At 44.7% G+C, this 27,673-nt stretch overlaps 1 protein-coding gene and 1 long non-coding RNA gene across 2 annotated transcripts; one reads left to right on the forward strand and one right to left on the reverse strand.

The window, feature by feature from the left end:
• Positions 1-87: 87 nt before the first annotated feature.
• On the reverse strand, positions 88-24,459 carry bin3 (bridging integrator 3). The gene is made up of 9 exons (XM_019885545.1): positions 24,342-24,459; positions 20,821-20,869; positions 20,108-20,148; positions 16,730-16,791; positions 14,898-15,034; positions 10,801-10,841; positions 4,496-4,637; positions 2,804-2,938; positions 88-1,051 (listed from the first exon to the last, which is right to left on the reverse strand). The coding sequence occupies exons 1-9, from the start codon at positions 24,347-24,349 to the stop codon at positions 905-907; spliced, it is 762 nt and encodes a 253-aa protein (XP_019741104.1). The 5' UTR covers positions 24,350-24,459; the 3' UTR covers positions 88-904.
• LOC109525224 (uncharacterized) lies at positions 24,395-27,673 on the forward strand. Its single transcript, XR_002170098.1, has 2 exons — positions 24,395-24,478; positions 25,753-27,673. It is a non-coding gene; the product is annotated as an uncharacterized LOC109525224 (long non-coding RNA).

Genomic DNA, 27,673 nt, shown 5'->3' on the forward strand with positions numbered 1-27,673 from the left:
AAGGGAAAGTCAGAGCACCCGGTGTACATCTGTGACCTCTGACCTCTTTCAGCAGAGTGGACGCTTTTGGAGCAAATGCTTTTTTCTCCACTAGAGGGAGCACTTGGCTCGATTTTGACTGAGGCCGACTGCACCGTCCGTTCGCTTCCCCATGTCAACTTTTGAGCCATTTTGCTGCTTCATGCGCCACAAAGATGTCAACGCGTACAACGAAAAGATAACGTCGGGTGTGAGAAAAAAAAGTCTAGACCAGAAGAGTGATTGCGTCTGCTTAACGTGATAAAAAAAAATAAATAAATAAAATCAAACAGTAGTCAACAACTGGCACCTTGTAAGCACCCAAAAAATAAAAATATATATATATTGGGGGAAATAATAATGAACAGAATCATCGTTATACTGTCCTACAATTGCTGTCAATTGATCTGGAGTTTAAAACAAAAAGCATGATTCCAGGACAGAGTGGGACACAACTATGGAGCGATAACTGAGGTGCTGCTGTTTTGGGTAGTAACAGACTTGGAATGGGTGCGCACACACACACACAGTCTGTGTGAGAACAATAGCAATCGCTGAGCTAATGATCAGAAATATAATTTATTGTACAAGAATGACACTTCCTACACATCTGAATGACGGTTTACTGATACCGTTGCGAACCGACACGGAAGCACCTAACCGGCGATTCAAACGGGCATACGACATCGAACATACGTCGTTTAATTTAAGACATGGATTGCGGGACGGCCACCGTTCGAGGAAAGCGGTAAGGTCGCGTTGGCTTGATGGCTTTATGAATGTGGCCTCCGATAAAACAAGCAGTGGGGAAGGACTAACCGGTTTAAAAGCCACGGCGGTGGCTTCGATATGTTCGGCGCCTCCGTTTGGCGAAGCGTCCGACGTCTCAGTCGTCGGCCACGATGGAGAGAGCGCGCAGCTCGTTGAGCTTGGCCTCGCTCTCCCTCTGCCGCTGCTCGTCGGTCAGGCCCGCCTGGTCGATCTGATCCGTCAGCTCGCTGAAGACTTTGTACATTTCCGTGAAATACACCACCTGCCGAGAGGAGGGGTCGGGGGGTGGAATCACTGTTTGGTTAGGATGTGGAAGTTCAATGGGTTTGTGTGTCAACCAAAAAAAAAAAAAAAAAAATGTATCGAGGTGAAAATTTCAGTGAACTTTGACATAGGTCCGATTGGATATTTTGGAGGAAAATAAATGTACACGGTACGTAAATCAACATCATGCACAGGGACTGTTTCAAGAGACACCAAGATCATATTTGTGTTTTATAATCGGCAAAACTGCATCCGTTTTTTATTATTTTGAAAAGGGCTCTAAGGTCAGTCCCTTAATGAGCCTAAAAAGGGCCTCCCTGGCATCATCCAATCTGGCTTTGATTGCCCCGCACCTCAGCAAGGAGAAGCGATCAGCCATTGGACGACGCAGCGTGCGGACAGCAAACAACACAGAGTGACGACTGACCTGGTTTTTTTTTTTTTTGCCCCTCCCAGTCGGAACAAGGGTCAACTTGAGCGTTCGCCAAAAGCCTTTCCGACCCTTCCCACCTCCCATTCTTCCCGGAGTTCATGAGCGAGGCTCTCTCGAGAGCGGCTTGGATGATTAATAGACTTTAAGCACACTACAAGAGCAACACGAGAGGAGGCTGAAGGAGAAGTACGAGGAACCAGAAAGCTCTGAGCAACCTGCACAGACTGTACGATTTGTTGATGTGCTAGGAGACTAAAATGATGACCAAAAAAACCAAAACAAAACAAAAAACTTGTTGCTGTAACACCAACCCAAAGGTTGGAAGGTATTTTTCAATGGAACCTTTTGCCCTTGACACACAACCGACGGAGGGCGGAATAGCGCAGCATCTGTGTGCACTTTTCCACCTCAGCATCAGATAATCGCTGGAGATGTGTGACATGCGTCGTGCTCGGAATACGGAAATGTTCGATTAGCTGCAGCCATAACACATGTTGTTAGTGTTTGTAAAATAACAAGTTGAGCCGGGCCTCATATTTTGGAGCAGTTACTGTCAACTCCCAGCACGTGCTCATCATGTTTCAGGAAACAAAGACAATCTTTTGTTGTTGTTGGTTTTTTTTAAAAAATCTTAACTGAACCCACATGCTGCAGGAAAATGCAAAACATCTGATAAGCATGCGTACAGGTGGACGGGTCGGACCTCAGCGTCCCAACCAGCGCTGCTGGATGGGACTCGCGGTGGCAAACAAAGGCGGCCTTTGTGCATGCGCTGACGCGGAGAGGCCGAGCGCGGCGGACTGGAGGAGAAAAGGGAGTGGAGGACGGAACCGAGGGAGGTCCGCCGGCCACCCACGTGCGTTATGTGCGTAACCGCTCATTCATGAGACTCAAATGGTCAATTACATTTCCTCCAGGGTGACCGCCTCACTCATCCGATGCGCGTTTTCCCCTCTTCCATTTTGCAACTTTTTTTTTTTTGGGAATGGAGCAAATTGAAAGATTCGATTGTCCTCGTCCTGCAAAGTTCAAAGCGCAGATTGAGATAATCTCGTTTGCTAATCAGGAGTGTGCCATGGAGGAAATGACACGGCCGGGGCGGCTCTGGTGCGGGGAGGGCAGCTGCTAAAAAAGAAGCCTCACGTTTGGGGCCACGCCGGAGCCAGACAGACGAGGCCCTCTCGAGTCAAACGCCCGAGCGTGGGCCGCCGCCGGGGGGGTTAATCGCATTACGAAGGAGACGCGCCGCCAGGCGTACACACGCTCACTTACTTAACTGCTGCTCGGGGGGGTGACGATGAGCCGCGAGTCACTAACCTGCGCCCGAATCAGAGCCTCGAAGCTGGGCTGGAAGTAGTCGATGCGGCTGTGGTAGAACTTGGGCATCTCGTCCAGCAGCTGCTTGTTCTTGGCCTCAAAGTCTTCCCTGACCGGTCGCAGCTCCTCTCTGGCCTGCGGGGATGACGCCAGGGGTTGTCATTCGCCATACAAAACGCGGCTGAATTTTCACCAAACCGCATCACTTTGCCTTCCAGACTCTGCTAGCTTAATGCTAACGCTCTATGCAAAACACCATAGACGGGCTAAAGAAACTAGCACAGAGGTTGCGGTACTCAAACCTTTAACCAACTTCCTTGTGAACACAAATGTTAGCGAAACGGCACGCAACAATACTCTGAGGCATATATTCTTTATCCACTGCAAAAAACGATTGCAGCGAAGTTGCAAAGGTCTTCTCTGTTTCAGCATCAAATCTACATGTAGTAAGCATGGATCAGACTGACGCTGGTATTTACATCAGACAGAGCAGCACAGCGCCAACTGACTTATTTATCATGATGCACACACTGTTCCATTCTTTTTTACCTTATTACTGTATGTTTCCATGAAGACAAATACAGGAGAGTGCGATTTTTCTTGGTTAAAAAAAAAAAAAAAAAAAGCATATGACAACGTTTTTGTTTTTTTTTGCAGGCGTTTTTGGGTCAAGCCCGGCCGGGTCAATTCAAACCACGACTGGATTGATCTTTAGACATCATTATAAAATAGTTGTTGTCCGCCCTCCCAACACCCCCCAAAAAAGTGATATCGGACAGTAGTGTTATGGAAAATCTAGCCACCGAAGTCACCGGTGTCGGCTTTTTGTCGAGAAAGATATTTGCCTAATTCCCACGGAGAAGAGCTGCAAAAAAGGCTGTAATCACGACCACAGTGAGGAGGAGTGGGTAATGTGGGCAGACTTGGCTGTGAGTGGACTCCAGCACCACCGAGCTCAGTGCGTGTGCGCGTGTGTGTGTGTGTGTGTGTGTGTGTGTGTGTGTGTGTGTGTGTGTGTGTGAATGTATTAGTGGGTAGTCAGTCTACTGTAGACACCTAACGCACGATGAATATGCGAGAGGGTGAGACTTATGGAGGGGAGAGAGACGGTATATTTAAAATGGAGCATATTGCTGCTGCTGCTGCTTTTTTTTTTATATGGGGAGGGGGGGCTGCATTACGATGGCATGCTTTCTTCACCTCAGCGAGTTGATTTGAAAATGAAATGGCATCCGTGTGTTTTTGTTTCGGATCGTCTCTTTGAGTGCATGGGGATTCAAAGGGCAGGCGTGCAGGGGCCTCTTCAAGTCTTTGTTCCCCTGACGCTGCTTTTCTCAATGTGTGTGGGTGGATCTCCATGTGAGGATGTGTTAGCGGCAATAGCTTAGGCAACGCTATCTGTGAATGTGCGCGCCGCGGTAATGGCATCGCGTGTGCGCGTGTGCACGTGTGTGTGTGTCTCCAATTCTCAATTACGCGCCTGTAGATGTGCAGCAGTGGCTTTTTGAAAACTTGAGAGCTCGCTAGCTCGCGTGGGTGAAGGAGCGCGCATGGACTGCGCCCGCATGTGCTCGACTATTTTTGCTCAGATCCAGTCAGCGGTGGTGGTGGTGGTGCCCCCACCACCAACCCTCCCCCTGCTGATTCGCAGGCAGGGGGCGCCATCCAGCCGGGCCCGGGATCTCGCCGTACCTGGTGCAGTTTGACCATCACGGGCCCGGTTTTCTCTTTCTCCTCGTACTTCTCCACTTTGGACTGCAGGCGCTTGTAGTCCTGCAAGGTCTGCTCGCGACGTTTGACGGCCATGTTGAGGCTGGGGAAGACGGCGCTGTACCTGGGAAAAGATCAGCAATAAATCAGAAACATGACCGTGCCATTAATTATGCAGACGAGTATTTCAGTTTGCCAAAGATGTGAATAAAAGTCATTATGCATAAATAACGTTCCTCGTTCAGGTATTTGTCTAACCCCGGAGGACAGCTCTGCATGAGTTATCCCGTTACTGTCGTTCAAAACGGCATGACACTCTTCATTTTGAGACAATGATCATCCTTTCTGGTTCTTACCATGAGAATCTCAGTCTCGGCCACTAAAAATAGGAGAAGACTCATCTGTAACTTAGCAACAGAGTTCGGCGCTTCATCGCTGGACTTGTTGCGCTGCTTTTGATGCTTTTGAATGCCCACATTGTGCATCATATCATTTGGCAAGATGGATTGATTGTATTTGCAACAGCGGTCAGCTGGATGATGTCAAATGCGGTGTTAATTTCTGTTTAACAATTCGCAAATGCACTCAAGTCCTCCCGTTGTGAAATTCAAAGTAGTTGTGCTTCATTTATTCGAGAATGGACAAGTACGTGGATGAGGGAAAAAAAATGTTTAAAAGTTACCATGCCTCGATTAATCATCATGTGCAAATCAATGCTTGACCTTAAATAAAAACTTCATTTTCACCTGCACTGCGCTGCTATAATTGTACGAATTTGTCAATTTCCTATTTTGGAGAAAAAAAAAAAAACACAAATATATTCGGTCTGCTTTGATGAAGGACTACAGAAATCTGAGAAGAATTACTGTTGAGGGATTTAAATCCAACATCTAATCCAATATTCATCCATCCACCCCATTCTCTACACTGCCCGTCTTGTCCAGGGAGTCAGAGAATTGGAGCGGACCCCCATAGACCCTGGACTGGTCGCCAGTGAATCACAGGACACAATATAAATTGACCGAACCAAAATCGGATTTGAATCATAAAAAAAAAAAAAAAAAAAAAAATCACAGAATATTGTCACACGCAATCTATTTCAGGTAACGCACCAAAAGAAAGTAGAAGATGAAGAAAACAAAAATGGGAGTCAAGGCAACTCATGTGTGACCCTACGGCAACAAATAAAAGGACCATCTCCCCAGTTTAGCATGCAGCATCCGCCGCAATGAGGTTTTATTATTTCCAGCCCCGAAAGGTGCAATAACTGAGCAGGATTCTACCATTGGCTACAATTTGACACAGAATTCTAGTGAAGGTAAGTCATTTTAAAGTAAAAAAGCAAAAACATGTCCGTAGTCAGAGGCGGAATTGCGAGTCAGAGCGCTAATATATATATATATATATATACACACACACACACACACACACACACACACACACACACACACACACACACACACACACACAAATAACTGCTTCGTATTAAATAATGAATGCTGAGAAGAAAAAAAAGATACAGATGAGCATCATTTTCAAGATACTAGATTAGAGTAGGAGTGTAAAAATGACACAAAATGATTCACGGAGGTGTGTACAATAGGTGAGTCACTGACCAAAACTTACAAATAGGTTTTTTTTTCTTCGTATTTATCTTTCGAATGACTCATTTAAAGCATTTTATCGGCCGAGCTCTCGCTCTGCGACACGAGATCACCGTGTGCTGCCCCGTGCTGTTATTAAACGCTCAACATGTGGGCTTCCTGACTGACGTTTCCTTTCTGCGCGCCAGCCCCTTGCCCCCGATGTGGGGAACCGCCACCAACCCGCTTTGGCCAAATTACAAGTCTATCTCCCCGACACATCTTAAAGGAGGCCGAGTAAAGAGAGATGAGCGCCGGCGCTGGGTTTCAGACAAGCGGGGATTGTTCCCGACAGGAAGCGGAGCAAGGAGTGGCCTTTTGGAGTGACATCACGGAGCTCTGCCCGGCCCCCGCGGCCCACGCTCCGACACTATTTATAAACAACCACTTTGACCCAGTTCGTGGCAGGGCTTGATGTTGATCCTCAAGTCTACTCTCTGCGCTCCAGTGTGCACATGCTTGCCGCGCCAGGGCATTACGCAACCGCCCTTCGGGGCATGACGGCAACCCTACAATGAGCGATTGATGACACAGCAAGGAAAACTGATCTCAAAACCGCGCCGGGGCTCGGCGTATTCTCACGTGCGCGCTACACCTGTCAGCGAGGGCCAATTTTGTCATGACACACAGCACGCTTGCCTGTTGTTGGCGTTCATTCGTCAGCATGTAAAAAGGATTTCAAGTGCCCTCTCCCGTGGATGCTGACGTCTGACGGCGACGTTCAGGGCTCCGTGTGTGACTCAGCTGTATAAGAACGGGGGTGTGCAAACTTTTACTGACAAGAGTCCGCCTATAGTCAAAAGTCAACAATGCAAGGGCCATGTGGCACTTTACACCCTTCGTTTACGAAACAACAGGCGCAGATAAAGACATGAGATACAGTAAAGTTTGGCAAACCAGTTTCGCACGCCACAATTTGACATTTCAGGTGAGCATGAGCAGAAGAGACGACGTCGCTCACAAACGTCGTGTTTGCGGAAGTTCATGTGGCCCAGCGTGTATCGCCTAATCTTGTAATCATCCATATCTATAGAGGAGCGATGCGAAGGGAGGTATGAATATTTTTGGGGGGCGAATTGACGAGAGGCTTTTCAATCACCGGAGATGGCGACTAAAAATGACGTTGCGTCACTGTCTGTGTTGCTGAATTTACTACTCTATGCCATAAATGTACTCCTTGTGTGTCAGGTCAATTAAAGTTCAATAGAAAGTCAGTGTAGTTCTACTCAAAACAGCTTAGCAGATTCGATCTTCCAGCAAGTGTTTGTGCACCCCTGGCATCAAAACTATATCGAAGCAGCGCTAGTTAGAGTCAAGCCGTAGCTGACAGTGGTTAGCTGGCCGGGTCCTCAATGTGCGGTCGGCTCGGTGGAGATGAGGCGGCCCGAGGGCCAGGAGCGCGCACGGCGCTGTCCATGTGACGGGTCAGGGTGTGGTGAACGGACAGGATGGAAATAGCATCTGGCTGAGAACGCGTGTTTCGGAAGCGGTGCCAGTCCACAAATGGGGGCAGTCGGGCCAGCGAGCCAAGCCAAAGTCTGGACGAAACACCCTCGGGTCTAAGGAAGCCGGCTGTCCCTCTGCGACCAGCGCCATCACATAACTCACGAGTGCAAAAAATACACACCGGACCACAAAAGAAGGACGGGAGCAGGAATTGTTTACGGGCTAAGCTCCAAAAATGAAGAGCGTTCGAGAGAGGGAAGTCAATGTGCTGGTGTGCATGCACAACGGCTTCCACCTGCTTCAGGATCAGTTGAGTGTGTGTGTGTGTGTGTGTGTGTGTGTGTGTGTGTGTTTGTCTGTGACGAACACGTGAGTGGGAGTTTGATCTGCCGCAACTTGCCTTATGCTTTGTTGATCAAAACTCACACTTGCTGCAAGTTTGGAAAGAAAGCAACAGCAAACACCCTTAGGTCCAAAACACTGTTGCAGGGTAACTTTGGAAACCAACTTTAAAAAAAAAAAAAAAAAAATAGAATGAAACCAAAATTTGAGGTTGAACAGTCATCACACGTGAGACTAAGGCTCAATGTAGTCTCTCAACTAAGAAAGATACGGCCATTTTTGGGGGCCGACTAAAATAAAGGATTTGTGTTTGTTTGTTTTTTGTGAAATGAATTTGTTCTTTGCATTTTGTCACAAAAAAAAAAAAAAAAAAAAATCCGTACCAAAAGTTTCTTTAACAAAAATACACATTTTTTGACACTTACATTTTTGGGTGTCCCTAATTCCATGACATTTCATTTCACATTCTTTTTTTTTTTAAATTAAATACACAGTATCCAACTATTCGGGGGCGCGGTTATGGACCAAGCCTGACCTAGAGAAGCTAAAATCTGAGAAGTGGCGCACCCCTAAAAGTGAAAACTGCATTTATTAAGATTTGAAGCCAAAAATACAGTGCCCTCCATAATTATGAGCAACCCCTGGTTAAGATGTGTTCAAAGCCAAAATACATTTTGGTTGCCGAAGCTGAAATACAGAAAAGGGCAAAAATGGTCCATCAAGTTCCTCCCGTGTGGCCATCTCAGTCCCTAGACCTCAAAGTCATTGAGGCGCAAGGTTCCAGTTGGTTATGGGCCTACACCAGGCACAATCCCAGCCCAAGCTGAAACGCAAATCTCCAAACAGATTCGACTTGCCACAAAGTGTACAAAAGGGTAAGGTTAGGAGGCTCAGATAACACGAATGCCTGCGTGCCCACGCACTCCCATCCCCTCCCCTCAAACAAACACTGTGATGTCATTCAGGGACCCTGCTGAGTGGATTAAGTGCACATCTGGGCGACAAGATAGAAAAGACAGAGGCCGAGATGACCGAGGAAAGAGCGCCTGTGTGTTTACCACACATTTTTCAGTATTAAGGCCGGGTACCGTTTCCATTAATTCTTGACAAACACAAAATCGCTAATAGTTTTCAGGTGCCAATCAAACAACGGGGCTAATGTTCGTTAGTGAAGGACTAATGGAATCTTAATGGAAGCTTTAAAAAAAAAAATACTGGAGCTTTTAGGCAAGCTGGACTGTTGGATAAATTAATAAGTCGCACAGTAGTAATATTTGTAAAGCGACGCGCATGGTTAATGAATGAAGAGATGACATTAACAGGGTTCCGGACTGCGATGGCATTAATGGCAAACTTCACGGCATCGGCGTGCAACCATCTTGCGACGCTTCTCTTTTCTCAACCGATTCACTGCTTCTGGGCCCAGGAAGCTGGGCCTTTTGCCATATTCAGAGCCGGCCCACACGTCCGCCTGCCGCCCACCAGGAAGGGGAAATTAGAACCATTCCATCCTGTCATTTCTACGCCACCGGAGCAAAGGAGGAGAAAAGAAAGGAGTCGTACACGAACACTGACCCACGTGGATTCAAAAGGATCGTGTGTACTTTGTTGAGCTTATTTATTTTTTGTGATGTTCTGGTGACCGTTTCAACTTATATTAAATACTCCTGTGAGAAAAATCAAGTGTGCCAGAGCTCTCTTCTGCAGCGTACGCTTAAAAGTCCTGGGAGGAGCCACGGGAGGAAGCAAAACCTTAACAAGCCCTCCGGAAGATGAGTGGGAGCATCCAACCACTCCCTTAAGTACCTCTGCTTTGCATGCCTGTGTGTGTGTGTGTGTGTGCGTGTGTGTGTGTGTTTAAGCGGCTGAAGGAATGGAATAGCACTCTCTGCCTGCTCAGATGGGGGCGACTTTTAGGAATAAGAACCGTATAAACTGTCTTCCAGACCCACGTCCAGCAAAGGAGCGAAGCGCCGACGCTTGTTGTCTTTTCCAAGAGCACGCTGTAGCTCTTCCGGTGCTTGACTGCACTTATCGCGTTGGAAAGTACGTCTTGAGATACCAAAACATAAAATGGCGCTGTGCAAAATCATTGCTTTTGTTCCGAATTAGTCCTTAGCATTAAGGATGGTCGATACCAGTATCGGTGTCGATACATTGGTATTCAGAAGCTGACTTGAAAAACATGCTCCGATACTAGGGCACCGATACCATTTTAACCAGCCTGACACAACGTCCAGGGAGGTGCAGTAGGAGCCATTTCAGCCCCGTGGAGAAACTCCTAGTCGGTAAAGAGATTACCAACACTTTGTTGGCCGCCTGCAAATGATGCTCCGCAAAACGGATGATGAACACGCTCAGACGGGGGCGTCTGGCTAGCACAGAGTTTCTGTCGCCAGCTTCGCCGCGCCATGAACTATGACTTCATTGCCCTGTCCCATTTGGATTTAATAGCTTGTGATATTGTGAAGAAGCGGGTTTTGTATTTCTTTCTTGTCACTTTCTTTTGTGGCTAACACACAGAGCTAACATGGCATCTGACGACATGTGCTTCTTTGCCGCCTATTTTTTCTCCTCATCTATTATATACGGTGCTGTATTGTACTCGCTTTTACACAGTGGTTCCTAGTGCTCAGACTGACGCGCAAAAAAAAAAACTGAAAGAACCTGGGTTTGTCAATGGGAACGTATGTATCGCAAAGCAGAGCCACGATAAGTTGAAAAGGGGCAACATACAAAGCAAGAAGGCTGTGGTTCCTGCAACAGCCCCCCTTCAGACTGTCCAACAAGCCAACCAACCCCTCGTAGAACAAACAAACAAACAAATGAATAAATAAATAAACAAACAAGACTTACTTCTTCAGAGGGTCTATAACGGTCTTCTGGATCTGGTTGACCTGCAGTGTCATAAAGATGAAAACACGTCAGCGTCAAATTGCAATGGTCAAATTGAGTTCCACTCGCGGTTAAACTTCTCGCTCATTCGCAACAATGTCGCTGCACAAATGACAACATACATTTCAAATTGAGCACTCAGGAAAAAGTGTGTGTGTGTGTGTGGGGGGGGGGCGTCGAGGGTAGCTTGCAAAAAAAACAAAAACAAAAAAACAAAAACTTTGTGATTATTTTATTGCACGCAAACCCCGAGGTGAAACCCCTGAATATTCATCGAGCTTGATATACAAAAGGATGCACCTGTCAGGGGACGGACATGAAAGCAAAGCCCCGCTGATTTCAAATCCAGTGGAAGGTGGGCCGCCATTCAAGATGAAAAGTTCTTTGCAGACAAACATTTTAAGCAATAACATTTTTGATACATTTAACTTTATGGTTGCCAGAATTTACACTCGGGAGGACAGGAGAGAGGCGTGTGTGTGTGTGTGTGTTAAATGGAGGTAAACGAACGTCTCATTTCAAGGCCTCCAGCCTCAGCACAAGAACTTGGCAAAGGATTCATCAAGTTTCTTCAGGACTCCAAACGACAGTTGGGAGCTTCATCCGCAAACATGGCGAAGCGGATCAAGAAGGGCAAACGTGAACGGGACGGAAGAACAATTGCGAGGCGTCGACTGCGTGCGATGATGATGACGACGATGAGCTATCCGACGTTTGCCCGCTATCGAAAGAAGGCCAGCTGATACGGCAATCTAACAAACGGAAGCGAGGTCGCAGCTGCTCGATGCGAAAATGCCCCGACCAGCTATGAGAAGGCATTGCAATGCTGAGGCACAAGTGCAGACTGCTTGATTGTGGTTGGAGGGGGAAAAGGAAAAAAAAAAAAAAAAGCAATAACAAACAAGTGTATGGGAATTCACATGGTCTTTTGTTTTACATATTCACACCAACAACCCCCCCCACACCCCCATCTCCGCTCCTTCCCGGCGCCGCTTCTTCTAAAAGGTGAGAGCATGCGGCGAGGAGGGAGAAGAAGAGCAGCGGCAGATTTGCTTAAGCATGCCGGTGCCCTCTACCCTCTGCCCCTTCCCACAGAGAGGAGGGGGGCAGCGCTATTCCTCGGAGGCCCCGCAGAGCCCGAGGCCGGCGCTCAAGCAGCAGTTTCCATCAGTGAGTCACGGGGCAGAGGCCAGCCCGACACACAGGCCTCCCAAAAATACACGCAGATCGCAGAGGAAATCAATATCCCTCCAAACGGAGCATCCTCTATTGCGCCGCCGCCATCTACACTGGGGCTCAGCTTCGGCAGCGGTGCGCCGGCGGGGCTGCGCGCCCTTCCTCAGCCCCAGAAATAAACACACGGACCCGGGCCACTGCTGCCTTCATTATCGCTCCACGTTTCATGCGCTGGATGCTTCTCGCTCACTCGCGGGCCCCGCGGCGCTACTTCTCGTCTCAGCGCGCAGCCGAGCCAAGGGTGGCTTTGCTTTTTGTGTCTGCTTTCGCAGGAGCGGCAGGGTTTTCGCTGTGGGTGCCGTCGGAATACGCACAGGCGCGGCGCCGATCTGTGAAACGGCGAGCGAAGCTGAGGTGATTCCGCGCGGCGGAAAAAAAGTGCTCGCCGTGTCTTTCTTGCCTCGAGCGCACGTTGAGCCACTTTACAAAAAGTCAACACGGAATGAAGGTTCGGAAGTTTATTTAGTCAGACGGGGGAGAAGTGGGGGAATATCAGGTGTGACGAGCTGTCAGTTCCTGTCTGGCTGAAGGTTGTCCATCAAGTGGACTGGGCTCAGCGTCTGGCTGAATTGAGATCGAAACAAAAAGCCGCACTCTGTTGAGCATCAACAACCTTTTTCCATCTACAGAGAAATTGCGCATTGTGCTCACTGACACATGAACGCGGCTGCTATGGAGATGAGACGATTTGATTGTGTGGATGTTGAGGAAACGCAGGGAGTGGGAGGAAAAAAAAAATAAAAGTGATTGGATTGAACTCAAGCCAAACCAAGTCATGGACCACTCGGTGCCGTGTGCACTCATTTGATTGGCGTTGGGTTAAATATGATGAGCAATCTAAAGCGCTCAAATATGCTAGCTGAACCAAACTGCCGGTCTTAGTTGAGCAAGAGAACAAATAAGAGTCCATACAAGTGAGCTCATCATTAATCCATTTCACAGTTTAACAGTTTTCGTACAGCTGCAGAGTTTTTATACCAAAATCAAGGGAGTCAGCCACTCATCCCCCCCAAAATTTAGCAACGACATAAAGCATCTCACGCACAGATGATTTATATTTATTTGATATGGTGTTCTGTGTGTAAAACTACAGTCTCTGTGAAATGCATGTCATTATTTGTCGGTGTCTGGAACACATTCATTGCGTTTCCATTATTCCCTATGGGAGACATTACTTCAGTTTTCGTATCCAAGGTTGAGAATCAAGAAGGAACAGAGAATGCGGACACTTTCTTAATTTTTGCTTTCTTGATCAAGTTTGCGTCATCGCGAGTTTGAATCATGTGATCCCAGAAAAAAAAAACAAACAAACAAACAAACAAACAAACAAAAAAACCAAAACTGATATTTTTTAATGTTATTTAGAAACTTAGTAACTTAGAACAAGAATGCCATAGAAAAGGTATTTGGACAATAACAAAAGGCAAAATGCAACATGAGGACAGCAATGAAGCACAACCCCCCGACCCCCCAAAAAAAAAGCCTGATGTCCATCTCCAGTATTGCATGTTTTGTCTTTCTAAAAGTCAGTCTTTCGCAGCGCAGTTGTGCGTTAAGGATGCATACTGTACGTCGCGCGACTATGATTCACACCGCAGGTACCGGTGGCCATGATTCTCCTCAAAAACTCGCGTACACTCTGAGACAGAAGACGAAATGTTGTGAAACGACAAGAGTAGGCCAGCGTATTTATTTAGGAATAAAGCGAGCTGAAATGACCTTTTATCAGTGACTTCCTCTCAGATTCTCACCCCACGTTGTCGCTATTGTTGTGTCTGTCTCGGCACGACTGGAAACAACGACGGCAGATTGCAAAGTGCAATTTTGTGCTGCGGTCAGACGGCGCTGCATTTCCATGAACGATATAGTCAATGCCGTAGGCATGTCAAGCACATTTTAGGGGTGCGCGCTGACGGTAGCGAACGAGTTCCCGTTGGACGAAACTCCTGCTTCTGACAGTATAGATAATAATTTTTTTGGAAGACTTGGAAGCAATGAAATGGGTTAATTTTAACCCAAATTTCTATTGCATATATTAGAAATAGATTAGTTAATAAAAAAAATATATACATATAAAAAAAAGAAATATAATTTTTACTGTTTTTCAGAGAGAGGAAATTACGATCAATTTTAAATTCGATATAAATAAATGCTGTGCATTAAAAAAAAAACGAAGAAAAATCTCAAGTACAAATAAAATCTATTCTCCCCAAAATTTAAATGGATTATAAATCAACCTAAAAGTAGTTTTTAAAACTCAGAAACAAATTCAAAGACTGAAATGCAAACAATAATCAACCAAATCCAACACAAGAGAAAAATGAAACGCACCAAACTCGTCTTTTACCAAAAACGAAAGTCAAAGTGATCCTGTACTTTGAGAGGTTCTAACTTTCCTTGTTCTGTGTTTCGTTCCGCCAATCAACAATGGAGCAGCAAGTAAAACCAGGAAACAGACGCCAGAAAAAGAATAAATACGTGAAATATTCATATAAAAATGTCGAATGTGAATTTTGTACAACCTTACAGGCTTTCCGAGTTGTGTTGCGCCTATTTTCGAGCAAACGCCTCAATTGTCTGAGTCGCATTTGAGAATTGTGAGTCACGGCAAACGAACAGCCTTAGGGGATAATGCCAAATACGCTTTAAAAAAAAAAAAAAAAAACAGTCAAGGAAAAACATATACGGAGAGTTTGGAGTTGATGTATGGATGAAAAGAAATATTGACCAAAAAATAAAAACCACGTATGTGCGTGAGGCGTGCCAAGCCGGTTCCAAGAGCCAGGACTACAAACGCGAGCGCGATCGAGTGCGATTCTCACCTTCTCCTGGTTGAAAGAGTCCATCGTCTTCATGGCTGTGTCCAAAGCCGTCATGGACTCGAAAAAGGCCTGGTCCTGCTCGCACAGCGGGTTACTCAGAAGGTCGGCGGAGATCTTCACCGCCGCTTTCGACATGGCTGAGGAACACGTACAAATAAAGATGAATGGATATCGTCACAGCTGAGTTCATTGATAATCACATGAAAACATGTCAAAAACATGAGCAGGATATGAAAAACTAAAGTCATCTCAAATGATGCCACACTGTTGCCCCTTTGGTCCAAATCTGAGGAGGTCGCAGGGGGCCGACCGCCCATGATGGTTATTCACCAAGGCACCGAGAATCTCGGCCATGACGGCACCAATTACTGTTAAGGCGCACTTTGTTTCGACATGTGGCATACACGGCACATTATGGCTTCGCTGTGCACGCTAATGAGCTGCGTTGCGGGAGACGCGAGATGACAGGAGGGGCCGTGGTGAAAATGGCCTTTTTTCCAAATGTGGAAAAGTCACTGGTCTGTTTTCGCACTTCTCTCCGGAGGCCGTTTTCAACCAATTAATTACCTCGGCGTGGCGTTTTTTGCTTTTCTCACCAGCTGACAAGTGACACGCCGCTGGATACTATTGTGACCTCGACAGAAATGTGGATGATGAGGGACAAGCGATGACTGAGGTGATTACTTATTTGAATTAGCTGTGAATGAAGGATACTCAAACACAACGATTTGAATTATTATACTCATACAGTGGACCATTTCCTATCGCGCTTGGCCTCAATAGGCTCTTGAGGTTTGCCAGGAGCCTCTCCCAGCTGACTTTGGACAAGAGGCATGGTTACGCCCTGGACTGGTCGCCAACCACTCGCAAGACACACATAAACAAACAACCATTCACACCAATGGACACTTTCGAGCAGGTGCCCACCCGTGCTTTGACCGAAGATCGACTTTTCAAGCAGCCAACCTCCCACGATTGACCCGTTCGCGCACGTCACGCATGCGCCACGATGAGCAACAGCCGTAACCGACATGAATCAAACAGAATAATACACCAGATACAAGACAGCTAGATCTCCGAGTTTGTGAAAAGGAAATCACTGCCTACCTTAGTGGGAGGAGACCTGACACAGTGAACTTCTATAGGGTGTTAAGTGCAGAAACATCACTATGCTAGCTTGCGTGTGCCGTTCTAAAACGCCGCTCCTGACGCTACAGATTTCCTTTCTTTACCGCTGGCATTGGTGTATCGCAGATCAAACAAAAAAGTTCTTAATGAGAATAAACAAAAAACGAGATATAGCTCAACGGCTGGGATAGCTAGCTGCAATTGCCCACCGCTAACCGCTTATGACTTCCTGTGACTTGCCACCATAGGTTAAAGATAACCTACTTGAAGAAAAAAAAAAATTCTTTATTGTGGACGTAAGACTGATAGTTTAATTTTGTTCAAGAAGAAACCATGACACGAAAACAAAGAAAATCACAAAACCTTCTACTTATGGCTAACAACCATGTTAGTGAATCAAAACCAAAGCGGAACGAGGTAAAAAAAAAAAAAAAAAAAAAATCAACATTTAGGACCTCATGCAAAAGCGCAATTGCACACACACAACAAGCCTGGGAAAAAAAAAAAAAAACCTTTGAAAGATAAAGGGGGCGCTCTGCATTCTTTCATCTCATTTGTTGAGTGGATCCAAGATCTGGCACATGGGCAAACGAAGCGAGATGAGACAACTATCTTTGCAGCCTTGAAAAACCTGCCAATCAACAAGTATAGCGATCGATGGCATACAAAAGCGGGTGCGCGTGTGCGACGGTGGCGGAACCAACCTAAATCAGCCTCCGTGCTTTTCTTCATGTCCTTGTGAAGCTTTTTTGTCTGATCCTCCAGCCTGCACGACAAGACGGAAAATGATTATCGCAACAATCTGCCGCGGCGATACAATACGAGCCGCAAATATGGGTCAATGGCTTTAAAAGAGAAAACAGAACAGGAAACAGTGGTCGGAAAAATCCAAGTATGAGAGTTGAACTGCTTTATTGTAAACAATACAAATTAAGAGTCTGACTAAAGTTGGACAAAGGAAAGTGTGCTGCGAGAAGAAATTACACATTTCAGTGACTCCGCATATAAAGTTATTATGGCATCTTTCAGATAATTAACCAGACAAGGCAAAGTGTTCTTGTTAACATCAACTATATTTGCTCCAAAAGCATTTAGAGCCTTTCATCATTCCGCTGTACATATTCCATTGATGGGTGTTCAAAATGGCAATTACGAGTCGAAGGAGGTTGAAAACACACGGCGCTCATTATATCAATTGAGGCAAACGAGGGGTTTACAATCTCCCTCGAGACCGCTGTCACTTCATTCCTCCTGGTTTGATGAACAAGGAAATTGGGGTTTCGTTTCCAGCTCGTGCTTTGTAGGATTTCTCATTTGAGGGCGAATAATCCGTGGAAAGATGGGGAGGGGGGCAGGACAAAATCCGGGCGAGGACATGAAGAGCGTAAAGCGTACAAACGCGGGCCTTGCAAGCACAAATCAAAAGTGATGGTGCTTTTTGGAAGAGGAAAACGTGGAGTTGTTTCCCCAAACGGCAAAAACAAACAAATAAATAAATAAATAAAAAAGAACTGAATATTGGACTCGTACATAACGGGCAAAAATGCACTTGACTCTTATATTTTTTTTTTGCAGCCTAATAAGCACTGTGGCGCATTAGAAGAATGCACCTAGAATTGATTCGGTTACATAATGAGTTACCCACACAGTTCTGCATTGCCGTCACTAAAACACGATGGATTTGTTTGCTTGCGTTTTGTTCGTTTCTGAGTGGGTTGAAATGCAAACTCCAAAAGATTGGGAGGGTCAGGCGCCTACGTTGATACTAATTTTCCTTAATCACTCTTGAATAGAGCGGTAGTTGGATGGATTGAAAATGTACCTCAACGTCGGAAAACAATTCCGATTTTTTTCTTTTTCAAGATTGGCCTTCAAAGGTTGTAACATAACCAACAGCCAACTGCCATCAGGTGTGATCATGTGACACTTTGGCATCAAAATTCAAAAAGGTGTTTCGAGAATTCAGATTTGTTCCTTGACTGTGTTTTCAACATCCATAGCATAGCTTTTTTTTTTAAGCTAGCATGTTAGCTCGCGCAGGTTTTGAAATGACAGCGGGGAGAAAAACTTTTCTTTTTCAACTCAAAGTTTATTTTTTCTTTTGCTACCATAAACGTGTCGCACATTGTGAATCACGTGCATCAATAATAATTATTAATAGTCTCATCGTGCAGCAGACTGGACTTTTTTTTTTTTTTTTTGACAGCGTGGGCAAGATGTGTCCCGCAGGCCATCTGTTTGACACATGTGGACTAAGAGGTAGGGAGAATTCATTAATTAATACCTATCATAACACGCTTTTGAGCCTCTTGACGTTTTCAAGGATTTCACAGAGAATCGGCGGCGACCAGATGGAGGTTTGTTCCAAAAATGTCATGCGCGACAAATGATGCAACGTGGCGCTTTATTGTTCACGGCGCAACTCTGTCAGAACAATCTCCACAGTAACTTCTTATATCACTCGCACCAATTAGATGCAAGTGGGTCTCGCGGGCTGCATCAGATGTCCTCTGAAGCAATCACAAGCTTCGTTTTCTCATAGTCAGAAATGTGCTTTTGTGATTCCGGCAAAACGCTACAGCCAACATTATTAGCAATACTTTTGGCAGGATTTAATCAGTATCTGGTCATTGCGGAGCGGCTTCCTGTGTGTTCTGCGAGGATTGGACACACCACATTACCCCTTATTGCTGCGAACGGAGGAATTTCTTTTTATTAAAAAAATACAAAACAAAACTTCACCGAGTGTTCTTAAAAATGGTTAGCAAGGATCGACTGATTGACATCCTCGTGGTGATGCATTTTCGAAAGCAATTCACCCTGTAAACAAGCCAGCATGTGTTTTTCCAATCCTCGCTTGGCTCACTTGATGAATTTGTGTTTGGCTTGACAATGGCTCTCTCCCTCAGCGCTGTTGTCGTTGATTTGCGGCACTCTGCACCGAACGGAGAGCGAACGAGCGCGGGTGAGGAGAGTCAGGTGAGGCTTGAAGCGTATTCCAAAAGGTGCTAATAGCTTGGCCTCATGGAACAGCTGCTGCTGCTTGACCCACTGCCCTAAATCTTACCCTCCATCAAGCTGCAACTTTCCTATAAAAAAAAAAATACTTTTGGGAAAATCGACAACACAAATCCACCATATTTTACCATTGTCAGGGTTTCTTTTTCTTTCTTCAAAATAAATTGCAAAAATCTTTCAATTAATCGTGGGGGAATGATAAAACTGCCGGTTCGACAACATCTTTTTGAAATGACAATGAATCTCTTTCTTTTCAAGAACTCTCCTGACAGGGTGTGTGTCTGAACAAGAGTGTAATTTATTCTTCGGAAAAAGAAAAGGGCAAACAAGAACAGGGCAAAAACGTAATGTCACATCCATTACTGACTAATCATACCTCGTAAAACAATAACGCAGCTCAACACGGGCCTGACCAGCGACCAGAGCCTCGGTGAAATCACTGCTTTCTATGACAAAGATTTGCCTTGATGCAAAGATAAGCATCTGTAGGGTGGAGCACCAAAATGCCAGTCCAAGCCTGCTCCTCTGACTCATGTGTGAGGTCTATCGGCACCACACCTAACTGATGAAGGGTCCTCCGACTCGGTTTCTTTTCCATTGATTCCACTAGACCCTGATGGAATTTCTGGTTCCAAACTGCTCTTGGGTATTCAGGAATCCCCCCCCCCCCACTCCAAAAAAACCCCCAAAACAAAACATCAGTGTTTTGTTGATTTAAATCGAAAGAATCTAGGGTGTACGATTTAAGGATTCATGGGTGCCATTGTTACAGCCACAGTATTGCGGTCAGTAAACATTTTTAAACATTTTGAAATGTGGATCTTTGATATTTTTTTTTTTCTGTTGCCAAAAACGGATTGTTTCAAACAACTGGTAACGACAACAACAAGAAAAAGATACTTTGTGAATTCTAATTTTCATGCTGGAAAAACCTGAAGAGTCCAGTTTTCAATTGCAACGTCAGTAAACTTTGGAGCAAATACAGTGTAAAAAGTTCACTCATTTTAAATTGGGGGGGGGGGTGGAAACTCAGAAATGAATCTTCATTTCAAATGGTTACTTACTTTTGCAGCTTGTCATATTCTCTCTCAAAGTCTCTTTCAACCTGGAATAAAAATTTTAAAAATCAGTCATGTCATTTTTTTAACAGCATTTGAATGATGAGATCACAGCAGATGGCTCAGCACAAAGTCTGAGCATACAGTGTAAGAAAAGAAAAGAAAAAAAAATCATTTTTAACCTCACTAGCCGGGAAATTCATTTTAGGGCTGAATTTCCATTGTACACGTAAATCTGAGGAAGGATATTTGGACCAACTCGACATCATTACATGCTTAGAGTTGTTTGTCGGTTCTAACGGGGCTTGCGTTTGCTCATTTTAATCCAGTGCTCTTGGGCAAGGCATTGGCTAGAAAGGGTCGTTTATACAGAGTGGCAGTTTGGCTTCCCAACTTGTGGTCATTGTGGGCCTTTGGATGGAAATACGGCGGCCCGAACAAGGGAGGTGGTTGACAAAGGGACAGCCGCAGAGCCGCTTCCTGATCTTGTCTAAAACGAAACAGGAAGCTGCCGGTGATTTCTTGGACCAGAGTTCCATTACAGGGCAAGTAGGAACACCTACTCTGGTTGCTTCAAGGAAACCATCTCTGGACAATTATAAGGCTCGGGTCAATCACCATCGACTTAGTCTTTTGCAGCGCGAGCATATTTTATCGGTAAATGACCATCTCGTAAAATACACACACTGCCGGTAGGTACGGTTCTTGCGGCTACTTACAGTTTTGGAGACAATCTGCTTCTTGGGCTGCCCGATCTTGAAGGGAATCCTGAAATGAATAAACGATGCCAATCTGTCGTCAGTTGCATGACGGGTGGGAGAGTGCAAGTTGAAGGTCTGAACAGGAATTGGGACCTCTCATAAGAACAACCTAAAGCTGTTATTTCCATGTACATTGAATTCATGAAACATGTACCCGATACTCCCACTCTCACTCGCACTCCCACGCTCACTCTGGCAGACTTTAATGGATTACCTTTGCTGACAATTGTATGTTCATAGAGGAAGACGACTGTCAGACCAGTGCTAAATCCCATAAACTAAACACAGACACCATGGAAAATAGTGACAGCAGACCCGCAAGAGGTGATAGTGTTCGGGCTCTGCTGCACAGGGTGTTCGCAGCTCTTTGAAAAGTATCTCTTGAAACTCAAGTCTGTTTCCAAAGTAACGACCTCATGTATCTGTAAAAATGCCACGGCATAATAGAATTTCAACCTTCAAAGGCTTTACAAATGACAGGGCTCTCGACTAACTTTTTGCACTGGTGCGCCCAACTTTTTTTTTCTTTTCTTCGGTGCATCAACGCAAAAGGTGCATGCAAATTTTCCCCTGCTTCGCATACCCAACCGACGTCTGGTGCTAAAAATATTGGCGGGACGACTTTGTCCGCCATTTCTATTTCAGTGCCATCAATAAAGAATGCCGACCGGTTAAAACGGTTGTAAAATGCGGTGACATGTTTCTTACGTGAAATGTGTGCCTTGGCGCAATCAAGGTTGTCTAATTAACCCCGCACCTCTTCATAAATGCCAGTCATTCTGTGCCGCTGAGTACATAACATGTGAACTAAAACTTTTCTACACTGTTGGATAAAGTCTGAGCCCCCCACCCCCACCCGAGTTTTGGCAGAACACTATTCGCCCTTAGTTAAAACACACACTCTTTTATCCCCATTTCAAACCCTGAGCGCTAGCTTTAATAAGTACCTCCGCAGCATCAGAGTGCTTTGAGAAGCCAACAGTGCCTTACCAAAGCGCTAGCTGCCGGGTTGTCATTGATACAAGCGCTAATGGGCTGGAATCTAAGCGATATGATGGACAGTTGTGTCTGACAGGCAGGGTGAGGCAGCAGCTGCGTCAAAAGAAAGGTGTGTAGTCTAATGAGATGGAAAAGAGAGGGTGTGATGGAGGGCCGCGTTGTGCAACCAGGAAGGAATGCAAAATCACACGTGAGGTAGATTTCCATTTGATGACATCAAAAAGAAAAAAAAAAAAAAACGATTTAAAAAAACTGACACACACATCGCAGCCAACAAGACGATTATCAGAGTACAAAGTAGCAATGCCAAATGATTGCTCAATGATGACCTTATTATCTATTTGGGGGGGAATAACTGCTTCCCCTAAGGAAAGCCAAGAAGGAAAGTGTCCACTCAGGTATTTATTCTATCACTATTACGCTAACAGTTATTACAGAAACGTTAATGAGTGTATTTTGCTGATGTCAATTGGGTATTGTTTTCATGATGGTGTGGTGATATTTTGAAGATGTACTACAAGTTTAATTCCAACCAATGTTGAGACAATGGGACTGTTGCTGCTCCTTTCACATGTACAATTTATGTTCAAAGTTACAGAAAAAAAGAATAGGACTTTTTTTTAAAACTTTGATCGTACCTCTGAATGTGTAACATTGCCAGCTTTGTCCCTCCATAATGTGTGGGTGCCAGAAAAACGGTGAGAAAAAACGTCCAATTTTGCAGGCGGTGTTAAAGGTTCTAGTATTGTTGATGTGATCACGGCATCGCGAGAACTCAATGGGATGAAGTCGGGTCCTTCAACTGAACTGTCAATGTGTTCAAAGTGCGCACTCAACATTTATTGCAACGGGCACGACGTCACCGCCGTCCAAAAGCACGTAGGCATGAACAAAGATGTGACAGTCTTCTGGAGTATCATACACGGGCTGCGAGAGCCAATGGCGACCTCGCCTCTTGCAGCTAGCACAGAGCGCCGGTTGAAGATGGTGGGAAGCCGAATTGTTCCGCCGGTGACCCCAAAGTCAAAGCTGTCACGTCAGAGGAGCAAGTGTGCGGGCTGTGCTGGAATGCAGCCCTCAGCAGAGTCCATAAAGACCTCTTTTCACGGCGGCTTCACCCCACTCTTGACCTTGTGTTTGGCCGTGCGTGCTGGCCCAAGCGTCGCTTGCCAGCCATTGATGCCGACTGAACCGAATGACGCCATGTCACTTGATTGCTCGATAGCCATCGCCCTTCCGTTTTACACCAACAATGTGCCAAGTGTCATAAAAAGTGATTGTGTGTGGATACATCCGAGGATGTAAAGGGTTGTTAATGTTGCTCCCATTGAATCCTTAAGCTGCATTCATGAACATAACATATGGTTGGACATCTATCTATCTATCTATCTAAAATTAATCCATGTGCTTTTGTCCATTTGTTCAGTTTAGTCCATCAGCTGTTTTTAACAATTTTTTTTGATGCAGAATCCAAAACTATTTTTTCCTCTTTCACGTCAGGTTTTTAAGCTAGAGCACACCCGTTTTCTTCAAACATACAAAATAAATGTGAAAGTACGTATGTAAATAAAACACTGACATGAAAACCGCATCAAATGAAATAGAATTTAAAACTGTATGCCCATGGTCACAAGGTTAAGAGAAAAGCCAGCACAAATGTTCGGAAATTCCTACTCTCGGTCCATGCTATTGTAGGTCACAGTGTGAGTTTCTTGGATACAGCGTCTCATTGGGTTATACAAGTGTACCGAATTGTGTGTCGAACACTATTTGCTGACATTTTATTTTGTACCGGATATCGATACACCAACTTCCTTTTCCCACCTGGCCCTACTTTACCTACTTTATTTTCACTTTTAAACTATTTTCAGTCGGTAACGTTCTTCAACGCCAGGTCGATTGTGTATTGACTAATGATAACAATACGAAATCGATATAATGATATAAATACAACTATTACTGCAATCATATGTGCAGCGTTACTGTGACGAGCGTGCTAACGAGAGCTAGGAACAGTTGCACTAATGTAAACAGATGACGAGAGCTGTTTACGACTTCACTTGCTTGTTAAGTTGAACGTTTTATTAAGGTCATGGTAATACCAAGCACAGAATGAAAAATAAAATTGAAATGCATGAACTGACACGTATCCTGGCTTATTCCTCAGTTCGTCTGTGTAGCAAAGCCGAGTTAGCTTAGCACGAACTTGTTTTCACATTGTTAATTAATAAAGTGGTCCCCCGGAGTTACATTGTTTTAGCTATCCACACGACAGCTACTAGCAGAATATGTGAAGTTATACAGAATATATAAACGGCGTGTAAATCTTTCGTAGAAGCTAGCGCTAACTTAGCCTGAAGTTGTTAGAGCTACCAGGAAATAGCCTAAGCCCGGCTCGGCTTACTTTAATTTGTCGTTTCGGGTTGTATTAAGACTGACCACAATCCAATCGTTCGAATTGGGGTGGAAAAGCGACTTACCAGCTCATGTTTGCTTGAATTTTTAATCCAATTTCATAGAGTTACTCTGTTTTCTTCCCAGGAACTCATCCCTCACGGCCAAACTACGGGGCATGGAACAGGAAGTTGGAGGATCAGCCGCTTGGGTTTCCTCCAAAGTAAGCACCGCGACTCAAACTTGTAAATTCACCCAAATGATATAACCTTTAATTTTTACCATGGCATGAATCGTTTTGGTTTTGTGCACGAATGTAAATGGTTGTTTGTTCAAAGCAGTGTCTGTTCCTGGACTGGCGTCACTGAAGATATATTTCAAACTATGACATTTCCCCTCGAGACAATGGTGACCAGACGATCCACCACCACATCTTCAAATAGACCCTGTGGCATTTGTTATACGCAGTTTGAGAGAAGAAGTGAGAATGTTGGAAGGACAATGTACCTGCTAACAATGCCTTGAACATCTGGCATTTCCTGGCAAAGAAGAACATTGTCATGCTGGACCAACCTCCCCGCTCACGAGAATTGGCAATTGGCGCTGTGTCATCCTACTCCCCAACCCTCTTCACAAGGTTGAGGGCATCATCAGGGGTCCTGTTTTGAAGACGTGGAGGACGGAGCTGCTCATAAGAATCCTTCCAGGAATGCATGAAGGCTGGGAAAATGCATTAGACTGCTGGGTAGATTTCAAAAAAGGGAAAAACTTGTAGTTTGGATCAAACTACCAGAGATAAATGCCTTGTGTGTTTTAACATAATCAGCCAATAAAGATGATTCCGATTTAAAATGTATCTTTTGTGACACAAGTCCTGGAACTTTTCTGATCATCTCGTATTTGTGCCTCGAGACCCTAATGAGGATAAGCGATACAAAAAAAAAAAAAGTGGATAAATGGATGTGTAGTGGACCAAATGCTCAGTATGCGGTATCTTTCTTTATTCAAGTACTTACATAGAAATGACAAAACATTTGCATGACAAGTAAACAAGGATAGAGTAAAATTCATTTCAATATTCAGCTCGTCATAAAAGGACCTTATTGTAAGGTAATAGAAACATGAAAATTGTCCAAAGACATCCACGACATGTCAAACAAGACTTCTTGTTTTTCTTTAAAAAACAAAACAAAACAAAAAAAACCTAACGGAACAGTTATCCCAGTGTGCGTCTCAAATTGTCCAACTTGGAATGGTTTGTATCCCATTATTCCCACCCGTTGTATTTTCATGCATAATAAAGAAATGAACACCGCCCACACCATCGGGCAGGCAGCGCTTGGGAATGTTTCCGTGCACATGCAAACATGTGGATATACTGCCATGAAAAGGAAACACAACACAACAGAAAAAAAAAACAGTGCGCGTGTGAACACCATAGTGTTGCCCTAGATCAGTGTTTCTCAAACTTTTTTTTTTTTTTTTTACCCCCCTCAGGAAAAGCACTGCTTGGCACCTACTCCTCCAAAACCATTGGTAACTACTCCCAACAGAATCCAGTGGACTGGCTGAACTTCAAAGGTTGTGCAGGTTTGAAATTGATAAGTCCTTTTTTGGGGGTGGGGGGTGGGGGGTTAGCACACTTTGAGAAACACTGGCCTAGATAGCCACGAGATCCCTGAAGCCACCCCGTGAGTAGCCTGAACTATCTACACACAAGCCCAGTCGGACAATTAAAACACAAACATTAGCATACGGCTGCCTTCCACTCGCAAGCAGACTGAGGTCACATTATTATTATTATTATTTTTTTTCGCTGTGATTTGGAGTTTTCATCGCATATTGTTTTTGATCAGCCAACCCTGCAACCCAGTTTGGCACCAAAATGGCTGCTGATGTTGGACCGCGTCCAACACGGAGCCGAGAAGGAAGATGAGGCATATTCCACCCTCCAGTTTTGTAAAAATATAAACAATATTGTTCTCGGAGAAGGGACTGTTTAATATTCTTTAAAAAAAAAAAAAATCTATAGGATTCACACAGGAGGATTATTTTCCTGCTACCACCAAAGTGTAGAAGTGAGGGGGTGGGAATGAGGGAGAGCATGAATCCATCTGTTCATTACAAAAACAAAAAAAGACAAACACAGTCAAGAGGATGCGACCAATGACATATTGAATATGTGAGGTTGTAATTACATGGCTTCATTTAGTCATGGAAAGAAAACAGCGCGCTGCATTCCTCCACACAATGCAACGGCGAGGAGGCCGCACTCACGATATAATTACACACATCCATTCTCACTAAGTGTCAATTTAACAATAGCTTTTTTTTTCTTCTTCTTCTTCTTCTTCTTTTTGGTCAAATATATTCAAAAATCTCTTCACAGAGGTGGGGAACCAATCGCCCGTGATCACCTTTGACCCAGGCTGTGAAATTCTCAAACCAAATGAAACCCATCAGAGGGATTGCTATCAAAAAAGCTCCATTTCGTCCACACATGCTCAGAGTATATAAAACAAATATTAAATCCATTGTTAAATGCGATTTTTGGTTGTCAATTTACAGAAAAAAAAAAAAGGTTCCCCACCCCCGCTGCATTATTCACTGGCTAATGCTCTTAACATCAATAGTACATTGAACATAAATAGTTTCTCTATCTACTCACATCATAGACGATATTGCTTTGTGCGTACTGCATGGGAATAGCTGCTACATGACATTTCTTCATGGAACTCTCGCCAACGACCCCGATGGTGACTTCAGTGATTTAAATTGAGCCCCCCTAGCCCCTTTTTTTAAAAATTTTAATGTATAGTTAATCTTCAATTCTCTGGGTTCCTGTTCATTTATCCATGCAGATGAGTTGAGAAAAGACCCCGTGAGGCCCAAATAATTGGAAAGTCAGTGGACACTCGCCAGGAAGCTCGGCAGTGAAAACTGGTTGTTCCAGCAGAGAGTGACGCTTCTCCTACAACGTGCTCTCTGTTTAGAGCGCGAACACTCCTTTCAGCCTCTGCGCTTGTCCACAATCCACGTTTCATCCCGACTTCTCTATCCACTCGCCTGCCCTTGATGACGCCATGTAGAAAAGTCTCGCTCCAGCACAATGGACTCTGTCATTTAACAAGCGTTGCTGATTGCTCCAAAAAAATAATAAAATATCCGCCAGCCCAACTCGATGGTTCTTGGGAACATCGATAATTCGATCGTCAATAAAGTTCGAGGAATCAAATGACAAGTAGTCTTGCCACACGAATGTGGTTATTCAGCCCAAAATGCACGTTAAGCGTCATGAAATAATGTCATCTCGCTTGACAGCTCGTGACCTTTTGGCAACCGACGTCGGATTCTGGCGTTAGTTTTCCTTTCTGAGTAGACCGTGTTGATTTAATTGTTTCGTTACATAAATCGTAAA

This window comes from Hippocampus comes, unplaced genomic scaffold (assembly GCF_001891065.2).
Source record: "Hippocampus comes isolate QL1 unplaced genomic scaffold, H_comes_QL1_v1.1 scaffold78, whole genome shotgun sequence".
NCBI lineage: Eukaryota > Metazoa > Chordata > Actinopteri > Syngnathiformes > Syngnathidae > Hippocampus > Hippocampus comes.

Bases quoted from the DNA above. Each gene is read 5' to 3' on its own strand.
- bin3 (XM_019885545.1), bottom strand. The intron at 16,792-20,107 runs GTAAGTAACCAT...CTTGTCGTGCAG, and splicing joins GAATATGACAAGCTGCAAAA to GCTGGAGGATCAGACAAAAA. The intron at 2,939-4,495 runs GTACGGCGAGAT...TCATCCCCGCAG, and splicing joins TGATGGTCAAACTGCACCAG to GCCAGAGAGGAGCTGCGACC.